Source organism: Colobus angolensis, unplaced genomic scaffold, assembly GCF_000951035.1.
Source record: "Colobus angolensis palliatus isolate OR3802 unplaced genomic scaffold, Cang.pa_1.0 Scaffold101, whole genome shotgun sequence".
NCBI classification, from domain to species: Eukaryota; Metazoa; Chordata; class Mammalia; order Primates; family Cercopithecidae; genus Colobus; species Colobus angolensis.
In genome coordinates this window covers 10,113,484-10,130,968 of record NW_012111031.1, presented here as the reverse complement: position 1 = coordinate 10,130,968, position 17,485 = coordinate 10,113,484, and the positions used below count along the sequence as shown (strand labels likewise).

The following is a 17,485-nucleotide window of genomic DNA, read 5'->3' as shown; positions in this document are numbered from 1 at the left end:
GCAGGGTGGGACCCTATCTAGGCAGGGTGGGACCCTATCTAGGGCCACCTGGTGCTAACTTTTTAGGTTTTGTAAGGCCTACTAGTTTCACTGGGTGTAGTTTATTATGCTTTGTTTCTGTATCTACCTCATGGATAAATGAATGACTTTTGGTTTTCAAATATAAATTTCTTTTCTTTTTTTTTCTTTTTTTTCTTTTCGAGACGGAGTCTCACTCTGTAGCCCAGGCTGGAGTGCAGTGGTGCGATCTCTGCTCACTGAAAGCTCCGCCTCCCGGGTTCACGCCTTTCTCCTGCCTCAGCCTCCCGAGTAACTGGGACTACAGGCACCCGCCACCACGCCCGGCTAATTTTCTGTATTTTTAGTAGAGACGGGGTTTCACCATGTTAGCCAGGATAGTCTCGATCTTCTGACCTCGTGATCCGCCCGTCTCGGCCTCCCAAAGTGCTGGGATTACAGGCATGAGCCACCACACCTGGCCTTTTCCTTTCTTTTCTTTTCTTTTTTTTTTTTTTTTTTTGAGACAAGGTCTGGCTCTGTCACCGAGGCTGGAGTACAGCGGCGTGATCTCAGCTCACTGCAACCTCCACTTCCCAGGCTCAAGTGATCCTACCTCCTCAGCTTCCCAAGTAACTGGGACTACAGGTGTGCAGCACCATGCCAGGCTATTTTTAATTTTTTTCGTAGAGACGAGGTTTCACCATGTTGCCCAGGCTGGTCTGGAACTCCTGAGCCCCAGTGATTCATTCGCTTTAGCCTCCCAAAGTGCTGGGATTACAGGCATGAGCCACCATAGCTGGCCTTTATTTCATATTTTGTTAGTCTACAATAATGTCCTGGCCTAACTGTTGTTCCCAAATTTTGAAATTATTATTTTAGATAGAAAATTGGACTTGAGTTGACTGCTTTTCTCTAACACCAAATGATTTTGTGTTTGCTTTGAAATTAATACTTATAGCTAATTGAAATAAATTTACTTCAGTTAAGTATTATTAATATTTTCCCCCTACTCCCATGGTTACATTCATTCTTTCTTAATTTAAGAAGGGGTATTTCAGTAATTTTCATTTTATGTATATATAAGCTGATTTGGCAAGTTGAGTAACAGTTGAGTAACTGTTTATAGGTAGTATGTATTTATTTAATTTAAGATACTGCTTTACAACTTTGGGGTTATGACTCATTAGTAGTTTATAACCTAGTTAGTGAACTGCAATGAGCAGTATTTTTAAAATAGAACAGAAAAGAATGGAAAAGTCAGAATGCATTGTACCTGTGAAGAAGTGGGGGCGTTGTAACAAGTGTGGATTTCTTATTGTGGGCTATGGGTCTTAAAACATTTGGAAGCCACTAATTGGAGAAATGGTAAGATGTGGAAATCATAAATTATGAATTCAACATTTTATGAGATTACCGAAATGTGATCTCTTTTCCCAGTTTTGGTTGTTTTAAGATAAAATAAACCATAGTTCATGAATGTGTGTGTGTGTGTGTGTGTGTGTGTGTGTGAGTGTGTGAGAGATGGTAACAGTTAGTTTATCCAATTTTAAGGAAATCTTAGACCAAAGAGTTTTTCTCCCTTTAGGTGGAGTATAATGACATATGAACTCAAATTGCCACCAAAAGCTTCCCTACTTCCAGGACCTCCAGAAGCATCTGAAGAATTTTATGTAAGACTTAACCCTTTACCTATCATTTGAAATGGGGGTGGGTATCTTGGGGAAAAAAAAAATGTGAAAATGTACTCCTAATATATGGTAGCATGTTAACTTAATTTTATTTTGAGGGTGTGGTCTTATTGACTACCTCTAGTCCTCTCCCCCAGAAAGAAGAATCTTGAATCTAGGTTAGAGTCCTTCCATGACCACCCACACTGGGAGTGCCCAGTCACTCCCATTCCTGGACCTCTTCTTGTGTAAAGTGAGGCTACAAAGTCTTGGCAGTGAAATGATATAACGGATGTGTAAAGCACTATCTCTTCTCCTGCCCAGATAATCCTCTCTGCCTGTTCTACCTGCCTGTTTCCTTTTTGTCAGGAGAGCTCCAGGAAGGTCAGCTGGTGTTTCCTGTTAGTGTTTATTCATCTTCTACTTTGGCCATTAGATTGTTTGGTTATAAGACGTTGGCTTCTTTAAACAGTCTCCAAACACACCAATACTCATGGCCAGAATATTATCCAGTTTCTCTCTTACTGCTTGCTTTGCCTACTCTTTTCTTTTTCTTTTCTTTTTGAGACAGGGTCTTGCTCTGTGGCCCAGGCTGTCTGGAATGCAGTGATCCAAACACAGCTCACTGCGGCCTTGAATTCCTGGTCTCCAGAGATCCTCCTGCCTTAGCCTCCCAAAGTGCTGGGATTACAGGCATGAGACACTGTGGCCGGCCCCTACTCTTTTGAAGGGACAACAAGACAGGTCTCTGGGTTAAGCCTGTTGATATAGTTAAAGAAGGAAAGACCACTTAATTCCATCTCTACTACAGACCATAAATGACTAATGTTTTTAAAGATGCAATGTTCTGATTAAAACTCAAAGTGATATAGATTTAAAACAGAACCTGACCTTCAGAGGATTATTCTCTGACACATTAAGACCATTTGATCTATGCTAACTTATTTTTCCCTCCAGGAAAATTCATCTGTTTATTTCACAGTTGAAATCTTTGTTTTGTCATTAAGAAAATTATGATCTTGTCAAAACTAAGGCAAGGAATGGGGCTGTTTCTTAGAGAAGCTAATTGTATTTTGGAAACATTTTCTGACATAAAAACTGCTGATAGCCAAACTGCTTCTAAAAAAATTCAGGAAATACCAAATTATATGAAAAAGAAAATAAAATCACCTGTAGTCCTACCACCCAGAGATAATCACTATTAAAGATTGATATATTTACCGCTTTATTTTCAGCAGCATTTTTAGTTATGTGATTCCATAAACATAACGCATTTTTATAGAAACCCGTCCTTTATCTTAACAGTATATTTGTAAATGTTATTAGTTTTCTTTCCAAAAAAGACGAAAAGGAGAATTTTTTTCTTCTATTTACTTCAGAAATGTCTATTTTCTAGCATATAAAATAACAGTAAATAATTTACTTTTATCATTTATATGTAATCACTAAATATGAGGTACAATTCTAAAGATATGAAGGAAATCTCTTTTTTTGTACAAAAGGGTTTTAAATGAAACTTTGCTTTTTAAAAATAAACCTATTTTTGTAACAAAGGGATAACATACTTCAAGATAACAGATTAAATGAGTGTTCTGAATGGCCCTGGCTAGACCCTGAACTAGGCTGGCACCAGGAATGCATTTTACTGTGTGTGACTTTTTTACCTTGAAAACTGAGATAAAAGTAGAAAACTGAGGTAAAAGTAGACTAAATCTTTCTTCTTAGCTTTTCTATATTTCATTAGCTGTGGGTCTTAGGCACATCACTCAACAAGCCTCGGGTTCTTTGGCTATAAAACAGGACAAAGGGGTAAATGTATACAGAGTGCTTAATTACAGTGCCTGCTACACATACAAAATGTTAACTCTTATTATTACTTACCTTTCTGACCCTGCTAAGTGACTGCGTAATAGGTTAATAAGTTACATCTATAATTTTATCTTTGGACATAGAGGCTATTTTATTTCCTCTGAGAGAGGTTGTATTTTTTGATCTTCGAATATTTTTAATGGACAAAAACTTCGATTTTTTGAACATAAGTTTCAAATGGCATTAATCAAATGTTACTAATTAATTCATTAATCAACTGGCATTAATGAATTTGTTAATAGCATTAATGATCATGTAAAATATTTTCTACCCTGCAGGGAAGAAAAATAAAACCAACCTCTGGAGAACATTTTATTTTTTCAAATTTTAAAGTTTATTTTTAGATGATATATTTTCATTTTTCTGATCCTAGCTGTAAAGATATAAGTTTTAGTGTTTAAGAGATCAATAAAGTGGATCTGTGGGTCAATAAAACATCATGTGTAACTTTGGAGCTCCTGGCCTGCCTTCCTTTCTTTAATGTAAAATTGCTTTCCTGTAGTGGTCTGCCTTTGAAGAAGGGAAGGTAGAAATTTAAAAGAGTAACATACTTTTGAAAGAGTAACATGCTCACTGGTGGAATGAAGGTAAATTAGGAATGTGGTTCTTTTGGGAAGAGGCTAATCAGGAAGGCTTTGTGGGGAAGGCTTATTCAGACTTAATTGAAGATTCTGGACTGAGTCTGATTGGTAAAAGTAATGAAAAGATAACTGAGTCAGGCAGAAGAGCATAGGTGGCCAGCTTGCCTAGATTAGATCATTTATACTAGAAAATTTTGAGCTGTGTGAAATGGAATATTATTTGAGGCATACATTTGATGTAAGGCTCTGAATATGAGGCTGTTTAAATATTGTATACATTTTTACATATTAGGAAAATGTATGTGTTCTTTCAACAGGATGTTAAAGTTTGAGTCAAATAGAAAAAAGATTATGGATGCTTTTGGCATTTTGACTATTGTTTAAAAGAGATATTTATTTACATGATTATATGAAAGTGCATTCAGCATTTTTAAAAACTTTTTTATTGAATTATACATACAGAAAGGTGCACAGGTCATAAATGTATAACTTGGTAAATTTTCACAAACTAAACAAATCTTTGCCAGACCACCCGACAGTGTTCAAGTTCCCCATAAGCCCCCTCATGCCCCCTTTCAGTCAAGACCCCTGCCTCCTACCCCAATAATCGCTATGCTAACTTCTAATAGCATAGATTGGTATCTGTTTTGTACTTTATAAAATATAATCATTTTGTGTGCTTTCATTTGTTTCTGGATTCTTTCACTCAATGTTATGTTTATCAGATTCATCTATACTGTGGCTTGGCTATAAATCATTCATTCTCATTCTCCTATGGTCTTCCATTGCATAAATACACTGCAATTTGTCATCCATTCTACTATTAGATGAATGCTGCTGTGAACATCCTAGTGCATGTCTTTTGGTGAACACACTTCTGCATTTCTTTTGGGTGTAGATGTAGAAGTTGAATTTCTGAGTCCTGTGATATCATTGCATATGTTCAGCTTTAAGAGACACTACCAAATCGTTTGTGAGAGTGTATCAGTTTGATTCCCATCAGCAGCGTATGAGAATTCTGTAGCTCCATAGCCTTGCTAGCACTTGCCATTTTCTAGTTGTTTTCATTTTAGCCATTTTGGAGCTGTATGGTGGTACTGCATTGTGGTTTTAGTTTCCATTTGCCTGATGGCTGAGACTGGATATGTTTTCATCTGTTTATGGACCATTTGGATATTTTTATATTTAAATGTCTAGTCTTTTGCCCAATTTTTACTAGATTTTTTTGGCTTTTATTGTACTACTTTGTAGGAATTATTTTTATATTGAGATATTTTTACATTAAAAAATTTTGTAAAGGGGTTTTTATGGATTTCCATAAGAATATAAATTAAAGAATTCTAGAAACTGAAAGCCTTTTGCCAAAAGGAAATATCTATTTTGCATAATGACTCTTTCATGTATTTCATTATAGCCATTGCCCTGCCTAACACATGTCACGAAGGGCTCCATGTCTGGAGCAGCAATAAGTGAGTTGTGTAAATGCCAGCAATAATAATACAGTATAGAGTTTTCCTTTTTCCTTTTTTCAGATGACGATTTATGAAGACTCAGTTGCAACGCATCTTACAAAAATCCTCAATTCTGATGAACATGCAGTGGTCATATCATCTGCCAAGTGAGTTGTGGGTTTTTTTTTTTTTTTATTATACTTTAAGTTCTAGGGTACATGTGCATAACGTGCAGGTTTGTTACATATGTACACTTGTGCCATGTTGGTGTGCTGCACCGAGTTGTGGGTTTTAAGTCTTTAAATATGGTGAAGATGAAATGATAGCTGGTTCCTACCATTTAGGTCATTTCTTTGTGAGTTTTCTTCTCAAAAAATATCTTGGAAGTAGCTTATAAAATTAGATATACTAAATTTGGATTGATTTTTAAAAATCATGTTAGCATCTTATTTGCAGTGGCATATACTTAGAGGGTATTGTTTTATGTTTAATTTGAAATATTTTTATCAAAAAGGTGTAAGAAGCATTTAGAGTTTAATTAACCTAAATATTTAAGGAAATGTTTATGATTACTTATAATATGGAAAACATATTTCATTGTAATTCATGATTTCCATAAACATTACTATTTAGGAACTGTTTACGTCACATTAGAAAAAGGAAAATGATGAGATTTTTCAAAATGATGTTTCTCAGCATGTTTAAATTGAATAATTAGATTTTAATTCAAAGTTATCAGATTTTAGTGAAGTTGATTTTGTGCATGGAGCCAAAGCTACTTGATGTTATTATCCCAAATGTTGCCTGGCTGGAATTTAGAATTTAGTTTTGAAGCATCCTGTGCTAATGTCAAGAGACTGGAAAGTCGACTAGAAGAAGGGGTGACACCAGCTGAAATTTTAAAGCAAAAGAATGCATTCAAATTCTGGCTTAGCAAGCACGGGTTACTATTACACATGAAGAGAGGAGAAAAGGTGAAGAAGGAAAGAAAAGGAGTGGGAAATGGTGGTAGTAAAGAAAAAATACACAAATTTTGGTATATTATGTACTTAATTCGCAGTGAAGTTGAGGAAAGACAAGATGAATCATTATAAACAAATTTGCTTGTGAAAAAAGTACAAATATAGTAACAATTGCTTTTGACAACATATCCCCCGTAAATAGGAAACAACACTGCCCAACAGGAAAGAATTGAATGGCTTACGGTAAAGGAAGCACACTAGCTGGCCCAGGAGAGGTGGGCTGCAGACTCTATTTGGCGGGCAGTGCTGCAGTTTTCTGTTTTGTGCAAATATTGGGCTAAGCGTCTTCTGCCATTTTTACTTAATTGAAAACAGTTTCTTTACAATCATGTCACTAAAATAAAATACAGAAATAATTGGAAATTGCGTCGAATAGAAGACTGTAACTGTCATCTGTAATGTCAACAAAACAGAGTTTTAATATTTTAATATTGGAATTCTGTGTAAGATTGTATTTGAACCAGGTACAGTGGCTCATGCCTGTAATTCCAACACTTTGGGAGGCCAAAGTGGGCAGATTACTTGACACCCGGGAGTTCAAGACCAGCCTGGGCAATAAGACAAAACCTCATCTCTACTGAACATGTATATACTAAAATTAGCCAGGTGTGGTGGTGCCTTCCTGTAGTCCCAGCTGCTCAGGAGGCTGAGGTAGGAGGATCGCTTGAGCCTGGGAGGTGGAGCTTGTACTAGAGCTAAGATGGTGCCTCTGCGCTCCAATCTGGGTGACAGAGTGAGACCTTGTCTCAAAAAAAAAAAGATTTTATTAGAGAAAAGGTTTCCACTGCCAAAAATGTTGTACTGCAAAGGTGTTGAGATTAAGAATGATAGGGAGAGAAAGGGGTGGCTACTACAATTATCCTATTTGCATCTGTGGAAATTTCTTAACAAGAATTCCTCTTAATTAAAAATATGTAAAATATATGAAAGGTAGTGATCAAACACATGAAAGTAAATATAAAGGTTTTGTTGACATCCAGACTATAAAAAGTGGCCAGTTAAAATATTTACTTAACTATATTAAACAAAAAATAATTCTCTTACGACTTGCTATACCTTAAAAAAGCTTCCATTATAGCTTTCCACCTTTTCTAGCAGTGTCCTCTGAAATGTCATATCAAAATACATTTGATTCACAGGGCAAGAGCCAGGCAAACACTTAGGTGTATGAACTGGGCCTGGGATGAGAAAGACAACAGGGAGTGCTAAGGCCTGGGACAAACTGGAGATTTATCCATTTCACCATCAAGCAATACAATTCATCGAAAACCCCAGCAGCACTGCCCACCAAACAGAGTGTGTAGCCCACCTCTCCTGGGCCAGCCATTGTGCTTCCATTCAGCTGTTTTTCTAGTGTTCAGTCCTGTTTTCTATTTGTGGGGGATATGGAAAGAAGGCCTGTTATTTCTCCCTCATGGAACTGTTAGGATAATTAAGCTGAGTAATATGATAAGTACAGAGCTTGTAAATGACAGAGGGCTAGATTAAATTATGGTATCATCACCTCACGTTTTACCCAGTTACATTTCAGATGTTTTCTTTGACCTTGGCCTGACTCTTTGTCTAAGGCTCTGCTCTTAGCCCTAGCTTTGGGTTTCTCCCTAACCAGCTTGCCTGCCCTTAGGCAGATTCCATTCCATTCCGGGTCCCCTCTTGTCACTCACTTGTCTGTGCTTCCAGGCCTTTACAACCCCAGATACAATTCTAGGGAATTTGCCATAAAGAGGCTGAAGAGAAAAAAGAGGAGACAATATGTAATTATTTGGTACTAGTAATACAATAGATGTTAAATTTTATTTTTTATTATTGTTTTTGGAAGAAAATCACTTTATTCCAGTTATCTCACAAACAATAAAATAACAATAGCTGGTTTAAGGAGGCCACGCAACCATTTACCCAGCCCCCAATTTTATGCCATCTTAATGAAATTCTGCACAGTAAGAATATCCTCTTCCACTGCAATTCTGAAGCAAGGAAGCTGTGAATGACAGAGGAGAGGCTTAACTGCTGGTTTCACACTTTATACCTTCACCCTCAGTTACATTTTTATGCTAAATTAACTTGATCGTGAAAGCCAATTTTCTGTGTCTTCAGTTGAACTTCTTGATTAGGCCAGTACATGTGCACATCTGCACTGTTTCAGCACCTCATTGGAACCCTCACCGAGCTTGACGTCACCCTAGTTCTGGGCACGCTCCAGAAACTGTTCTGTCTTATACAAGCAAGACTGCTGCTGCTGTGCAGCTAGTCTCCCAGAGGCTCCTGGTAAGTGATGTCAGGCCTTGTGAGCCCAGCATTACCTCCTCTGTCGAAGGCCCCCATTCCCATGATAGTTGACTCAGTGTGTGCCCCACAGCAGGGCCCACAGCCACGCCAGCTGCAGTGGTTGCCATCTGGACCATCAGACGTGGCTGCTAGGGTGCAGCAGTAGGAGACTCAACTGCAGAGAGTGGGGCCACTGCTGGCAGCTGAGCTGCTGGTGCTGGCCTGGGTGCAGGTCTCGTTGGAGGTGCCTGGCTGGCCGGAGGGGCCATGCTGGAGGTGCATCTTTGACTTCCATGCGCCATTGCAAATGGGCAGTGGCTCAACATCTCTAAATTTCATTTTTATGGACATTTTCAAAGAAAACTGGTATAATTTCTTCCCACCATACCCATCATTCAGTTTCAGTATTTATCAACATTTTGCCATCTGCTTCCTACTTTATTTTGCTACAGTATCTCTAAGAACAGCCTGAGAATTATTCTACTACACTTTTGGCATATAGTCATCCCTCTCTATCCATGGGGCATTGGCTCCAGGACCCCCTTGGTTTCCAGTACTCATAGGTACTCAAGTCCTTCATAGAAAATACCATAGTATTTGCATGTCACCTACACACATCCTTCCACATACTTTAAATCATCTCTAGGTTACTTATAATAACGAATGTATTTGCTATGTAAATAGTTGTTATACTGTATTGTTTAGGGAATGATGACAAAAAAATGTCTGCACATATTCAGTGTAGAAACAACCATCTGTTTTCTTTTTCAAATGGTTTCAATCCATGGTCAGTTGAATCCATAGATAATGGAACCCATGAGTATAGAGGGCTGGCTGTATGTGTGTGTGTGAATGCATATAATCTTTTAAAAAATCTAAAAATCAATCATAATTCTCTAATACCATCAATATTACTTAAGCCATATCCTGTTTCCCCTAGTTTTCTCAGAGGTTTTTTTTTTGTGAACCTTGTCTGAATTTTGACAAGGTCTTTAAAAAACACACACACACAAACACACACACACTTTATTTGTTCAAAATTCAGACAAAGTTCACACACTACATTTGAGTGATATCTCTTTAAGACTTTAAAAATCTTGACCAGGCATGGTGGTCCATGCCTATAATCTCAACACTTTGGGAGGCCAAGATGGGAGGATTACTGGAGCCCAGGAGTTCAAGACCGGCCTGGGCAACATAGTGGAATCCCCTCTCTACAAAAAAATTTTAAAATTAGCTGGGTGTAGTGGTATGTGCCTGTAGTCCTAGCTACTCAGGAGACTGAGGTGAGAGGATTGCTTGAGCATGAGAGTTCGAGGCTGCAGTGAGCTGTGATTGCGCCATTGCACTCCAACCTGGATGACAGAGTGAGACCCAGTCTTAAAAAAAAAAAAAAACTTAAAAAAATCTATAATGGTTCCCCTTTAAAAAACAATTCTTACTGAGGCATGACATGTACAGTAAGCACCTAAATCACAAGAGCAGAACTCAATGATTAAAAAAATACTGCGTGTACACACAGTCTCTCTCTCTCACACACACACAGACACACACTTGTAATTACCACCTAGATAAAGAATTCCCTTATTTTGTGAATGTCATTTATTTATTCAGTGATACAACATTAAGGCAAAATGTTTTAACCGTCTTGTGTATGTTTGTATTTATTTCATACAATAATAATTCCTGGTAGCCTTAACTGTTTTCAGTTATTTTTAAAATGTTGAAATGCTAGTGGAAAAGTTGTATTCCACTAACATAGCTAACATATGGGTTAACCTAAAACAACATTTCTTTGACCTTAGTACTTCATCAATTTGATATGATAATAGGAGTTATCTTCTGAGAATCACAGCTCTAATTAGCAATCATAGATACCATTTATTAATAAAAATGAAAACCAGTTATTAAATAAGTTGTCTTTAGCTGCAATATATGGCTCTCCTTTTATTTAGTCAATAGTTTTAAAACTTTTTTAGCTTTAACAGTTGGAGTTACTTAGGATTTTTACTTATGCACTCTACTCACCCCCCAAGTTTTAAAATAAATGCAATTTGTTCTGTATACAAAAGTTTCAGAAAGTGGGACAACTAACTAGCAGGAATATTGATGCCATTGTCATAGAACCATAGAATTTAGATTTGGAACCTGCTTTAAGGATAATTTAGGCCAACCTGCCTCATTTAATTGGTGAAGGGAGGTAGTTGTTAAAAATATTTCCTCAGAGCACAATCTAGCTAGAGACAAAGATAGCTAGAGATTTTTATGTGTTATGCGCTGATACTTCTAAATCATCTTCAGTTGCAAATTGGAACTTTTTATTAGATGAAAAATGAATTTTTCAGATTCCCAAACGATGACCCTGCCTGCCAATCTATGATTCTGTCTGGGTACCATTGCCATATTTATCTTAGTGTAGTATGTGCATATTTTATTGTCATTTGCCCATACTTTCAGAAATTAAGTGGAAAGCTGGTAAATGAGGGTACCAATACTAGTAATGAGAAGTATGGGTCTAACATATGTAATATAGTGGAGATGATGGTGGAAATCATGAGGTATGTGAAATGTGGACTGTTGTTAGCCTCAACTGAGTATTTGGTTCACACAGTTGACTATGTTCAATTTTGAAGGAAGAGAACAAAATTAAAGAAATAAAATGTTGGGAATACCAAAAGTTCTGTCTAGGCCTTACGCAGTGGCTCACCTCTGTAATCTCATTGCTTTGGGAGTCCAAGGCAGGAGGATTGCTTGAGGCCAGGAGTTAGAGACCAGCCAGGGCGACACAGAGAGACTACATCTCTACAAACATTTCTTTTTCAATTAGCTCAACGTGGTGACATGTACCTGTGGTCCTAGCTACTCAGGAGGCTAAGCTGGGAGGATCAGTTGAGTCCAGGAGTTCAGGGCTGCAGTCACCTATGATCACACCATTGCATTCCAGTCTAGGCAACTGAGCAAGATCCCCGTCTCTAAACATTTTATTATTTTTTTAAAGTTCTAACATTGATTAAAGATATCATTGGGAATTTAGACTTTTTTAATCTCTATGGGAAAATCTGTGTTCTACTTTCATTTATTTGACTTTTGCACATCTTTTCTGGAAGTCTTATGCATAAAGTAGAAAACTGTGTGTATAGTTAGAGAATATCTTTTGTCTGCCTATAGTAAATACATCTTAAGATTGTCTTTTCTCCAATTTGCAAGTTTCTGGTTGGTAGGACTTTGCAATCGTACTATTTTTAAGAATATACTTTATTTCTGTTTTAATAACTCTACATTCACTATTTAGGTATAATAAAAGGTTACTTCATTCCCCCAGAATAGAAATATCCTACATTCCTTCTAGTGTATGGAACTTAATGAGCCATAAGATAGAGCATGTCTTCTGGTTCTTTCCACACTTGTGTGGCGAGCACTGTCCTTTCACTTGCCCCTTCCTCAGCTCCTTTGGCCGCCACTGTCACAGGATCACAGTGTCTCTGTCAGTCTCTGTTGGCTCAGTGACGTGGCACACTGAGGAGGGGCACTCCTGCTGCCCTTTTCATTTCTAGGCCGATGGGCTGAAGGGCTCTGTCTCTAGGAGTGAGTAAAATACCAACAAAAGTATTATAATAATGATATGACATAGGCAGTTTCACAAACCAAGAGAAAATTATGTCAAGACGATGTTAGAATAATGGCAAGAAAAACCTCCATTTTGGAGTTACAGAAAGAGACGTCAATGCTTCTCTCAAAGTAGCGCATCTTACAGAAGTTTTCAGTAAAATGCATAGAAGAGATTTCGTGATAGTGTTATATTTCAAGAAGTCCCATGAAGTATTGCTTATGATCAAAGAAGACGAAACTTGACACAAAGTACTTGAGTGCATGTCTAGTAAATGATAAGCTAGATTCTCTGTAGAAATTTGAGTTTAAAAAGCCAATGAGGAAGTTTCAGGATTAGAAAATATTACCTTTTGTTCAAATAAAATCTAGAAATGTTTGCTTAAAAAAAACCCAAAAATTATTAGAAGTAATACAATTTCCAAGATGATAAATCTGAAGGTTGGTAGTGTGTGTGTCTGTTGGGGGAGGGGTGGTGGTGGTGATGGTGGTGTGTGTGTGTCCTGTATCTGTTGAATTGCTCAAGTTCATAATACTGAAGTATATGGAAATTTACCAATTTGCCACTCAACTACCGGAGAAAGTTGTGAGTGTAATAGAAAAAATAACTGCTGGAGCCTTTTTTTAATTTAAATTTCTCAATTTATATCAATGATAGAGGGCAATACTATGATTTAAAAAATAACCTGATTCTATCAGCATAAGCCTTTGCTTTAAAAAAGCAGGTCATATACCATTCTGTTGATTGTTGTTTTTAATCCAACACCAGATCCAGATCCAGATCCAAAGCCTTTCAAAGGCAGATTTTGTTAGTGTTTCAAGTTATTTTGTCTTTTAGCTTATTGCTATTGCAAAGAAACCAAATGTAATGAAAATAAACAAACAAGTAAACCATATACTGCTGACACTAACAAGATCTAAATTAGTCTTGTAGTTATTGCATTGGTTATCTCAAGGAAGAAATGAATAGATTTACAGAGACTATAACTCAAGTGGCAGATTTGTTTTCAGCATAATGCACAATCTCTTTCTCTTCAGTAATAATATATTGTAACTGTAACAATCAAAATATCCATATGATGAGTAGTGGCTTGACAGTGACAAGTGATGATCTTATCTTTGTTCCACACTGCAATTTCTGTTATGAAAATATATAAGCTTTAGCATTCCAGTGGAGAAAGCAAGATAATGCTTTATCATTTTTAAATGGGATCTACAAATACTGAATTTAAATATTTGAAGATAGCTTGTTATAACATTAATTACTATAATTTAAGTAATATACAGCAAGGCCTATTCATGTGTGCATTTATCACTTAGAATGTCTTGAACTTGTGTGAGATAAACTGCACAGCAGATAGAAGTGTAGATTTATATACAGATGACCCAGATATTTGACAGTTTGCTCAATTGTGTTTCTTTTTAAATACATTCATAAATCAAAGCAAATCAATTCATGAAGCTTACTAGATTGTACAACTTCTTTTCCTCAAAGGACACTATGTGAAACTGTAAAGGACTTCGTTGCCAAAGTAGAGAAGACGTATGACAAAACCTTGGAAAATGCCGTTGTCGCTGACGCCGTAGCCAGTAAAGTAAGAGGGGGCCCTTCAGGGCATGAAAGTTGTTTACAGACAATGCTCACATTCAACTGTGTTTCAGGGCTAAATTGATAAAGCGGTTTTCCTGCCAAAACATCTTAAATTGAAAGAAAAATTACTTTGGATGAGATCTGAGGATTTAAAAAAATATTCTATTTTATTGTTACACTTTAATATGTAGGAAAACTGCATTGCTGAAAACCTAACTCAAATCCCTGTCCCAGTGATTGACTTTTTTTGGAGACAGAGTCTTGCTCTGTCACCCAGGTTGGAGTGCAGTGATGCTCTCTCTACTCTCTGCAACCTTCACCTCCCAGGTTCAAGCGATTCTCCTGTCTCAGCCTCCCAAGTAGCTGGATTACAGGTGCTTGCCACCACACTCAAATAATTTTTGTATTTCTAGTAGAGACAGGGTTTCACCATGTTGGCCAGGCTGGTCTCGAACTCCTGACCTCATGTGATCCATCTGCCTCAGCCTCCCAAAATGCCGGGATTACAAGTGTGAAGCCAGCACACCTGGCCATGACTGACTGAAGGGCAGATGCATAGCAGTCAGACCACAGGGGATCCCATGCAGCTGGGTTCCAGTGGGGAAAGCAAGGCTTTCCGTTTCCAAGCAGATTTGGGCCAGTTCAGCTCTCTTCCAGCATGGTTCTTTGGATTTCCTAGACATTACAATTCTTGGTCTCTTTCAGAGTGCTGCTTCTTGCATTGCTTTTTTCTTTAGAGATTTCTTTCCCCTTTTATAAACTAAAATAAGAACAGTTTACTGAACCTTAAAAACTACTACCTTTGCTTACATAACTTCACAACAGGGACCTTCTTACAAAAGGCTTGAGTATCTCGGACTTGCAAAGGAATCAGCTTCCCCAAATCCGTGCTGGAGATGGCAGTTAAATTGAGTGGAAGACAAAGAAAATAGAAATAAATATATATTTGAAGTTTTCTGCCTTTTTCTCTTGTCTTTCTGCTCTGTGGAGAGTTTCAGAAAATAGAAACCCTTTCTGGCCATACTTCTGTTTCTAAACTATTTCTGCTGTAATCTTGTCTCAGCATATCATCAAAAACAGATAGATGAGGAGGAAAGGGACTGGAAATTTTATGGAGATGAAAAATATATTGGGGGTAGCATCAACAGCTTCAGTCCTAAATGTTTCTTCACCTCTTGTAATACAAGAAAAGCAGAAAGAAACAAGGGCTTGCCTAGTGCATGCTTTTCTTTCTGTATCCCTCTTCTTTTCCCTCCTTATCCTTGTGCATTTTCCTTCCTGCACTTTCTTTGAGCCAATAATCCTTTAGGCATTGTTCACTCCTTTGCAAACCAAAGCTTTGAAGGGGAATTTGCTGCGGCTCAGCCAGACGTGTGGTTTGTGATGCTCAGAATGGTGCATTAAGTCAATTACTTTTTTAAAAAGTTGATCCAGTGTTTTGTTATAATGTTATAGCAAATTTTGTGTAATTTTTTATATAAAGCATCACTTTGTATAAAGTGTCTGTTGTGTTATTTTAAGAAAAATAGCTGTGTACACATTGTAAAGATTTTTTTCCCCATGAAATGGAGTCTGAGTGACTCTGAAATTACAAATCAATGAAATTCTGTAATAATTGTGCCAACTTAAAAAATTATAAATTATTTCATGTAGTAAATATCAATAAAGACATCGTCCCTCTAAATCAAAAACCATAATTTAAATTATCATTGTCTATCTCTACTAAATGGAAGTTTTAAAATTAGCAGCTTCCAGAACCAAAGCATCTACAAAATTAAAGGTGGGAATTTTAGTGTTTTTCTTTCTAGTAATTACACTTTCAAAACATCTCTATAAAAATTTCTTGTACTTTGCTGATCTTGATTATTTTTGAGTATTTTCTCTTGCTGTATTTTCCTCTCAGTGTTCAGTCCTAAACGAGAAGCTCGAACAACTGCTGCAGGCTTTGCACACAGATTCCCAGGCTGCGCCTGTTCTCCCTGGCCTCAGCCCTCTCATTGTGGAGGAAGATGCTGTGGAATCGTCCAGTGAAGAGTCCCTGGGTGAAAGCAAAGAACAGCTCGTGGATGACGTTACCAAACCTTCCTCCCAGAAAGCCGTCAAACCAAGAGAAATCATGTTGCGGGCAAATAGTTTAAAGAAAGCAGTGAGGCAAGTCATTGAGGAAGCCGGAAAAGGTACACGTTAACAAGCTTTGGAAGAAGTTGGCAGCATTTCTACTGCAAGCATAACAGAGTTTTCATAGTGGTCAGATTGGACACACTTTTTAAAAACAAAATTTTTAAGGCAAGATAGACGATAGAGTCATTATAAGAAAACTTGTACATAGTCTTATATATTGTAATAGTAGTAGTAAGAATCAGCATATTAGTGAGGAATAAAAGAAAATATCAGAAATAAGTTAAATTGAAACATTTCTATCTAAAGTATAAAACTAGTTTAAATGACATTGAAAAAATTTTAGATATAGTTTACTTAATTGGAATCTGTTGAATTCTTGAAGAAAGTCAAACCTGTAAACCTACTTTGAAAATATAGAAAATAAAATTTTTTTTGAGACAGGGTCTCACTCTGTTGCCCAGGCTGGAGTACAGTGGCGTGATCTCAGCTCACTGCAACCTCCACCTTCCAGGCTCAAGCTATCCTCCTCCCTCAGCCTCCTGAGTAGCTAGGACCACAGATGTACACCACCATACCCAGCTAATTTTTTGTATTTTTGGTGGAGATGCCATTTCACTATGTTGCCCAGGCTGATCTCAAACTCCTGGGCTCAAGTGATTCACCCACCTCAGCCTCCCAAAGTACTGGGATTACAGGTGTGAACCACTGCACCCTGCCAGAAAAGATTTTCTTAACATTAATTTCCCAGATGTTTACGTTGCTTTATTAAGAGCTTATAAAAGCTCTGCCTTGTTTTAATTAATGTGTATATCAGTACTTCTCAGAATTTTAGCTATGGTCTGAATGTTAATGTTAATAGGAATAACTAATGTTCAAAAACCCCTTTATAGGTTGTAACTTGTATTTCATTCTCTAAAATTCTTATACTTTACTTTTTTATTCTGATAAGAATATAATTTTAGCAACTTTAGTTTTAATCTGTAGTTCTTCAGACCTCAACCCCAAGTTCATTGCTAAATAGTGTTTATTTGTGAATCTGGAATTTCTTTTAGCGTATGTTTCAATTTTCCTTTCCTGAGCATATCTTAATGTTAATGGACTTTATTTTTACTTATCCAAACTATTTATCTTCTTACTACCTGAAGTTATGGATGACCCGACAGTTCACCCCTGTGAACCAGCTAATCAGTCCTCTGATTATGACAGCACAGAAACAGATGAGTCTAAGGAGGAAGCTAAAGACGATGGTGCCAAAGAATCGCTAACTGGTGAGGAAACGGGAAAAAATTATTTTGGAATTAAATAAAATGTC

At 37.1% G+C, this 17,485-nt stretch overlaps 1 protein-coding gene across 3 annotated transcripts in view; it reads left to right on the top strand.

Moving 5' to 3' along the window:
• The first annotated feature begins 1,589 nt into the window (after positions 1-1,589).
• Positions 1,590-17,485, top strand: part of DGKH (diacylglycerol kinase, eta) — a 91,079-nt gene continuing 75,183 nt past the window's right edge. For all 3 annotated transcript variants that reach the window (XM_011940457.1, XM_011940446.1, XM_011940466.1), the window contains exons 1-5: positions 1,590-1,670; positions 5,650-5,735; positions 13,957-14,056; positions 15,956-16,229; positions 17,319-17,441. In XM_011940457.1, the coding sequence (XP_011795847.1) occupies positions 1,596-1,670; positions 5,650-5,735; positions 13,957-14,056; positions 15,956-16,229; positions 17,319-17,441 (658 nt within the window). In that variant the 5' untranslated portion in view covers positions 1,590-1,595. The remainder of the gene's footprint in view (positions 1,671-5,649; positions 5,736-13,956; positions 14,057-15,955; positions 16,230-17,318; positions 17,442-17,485) is intronic.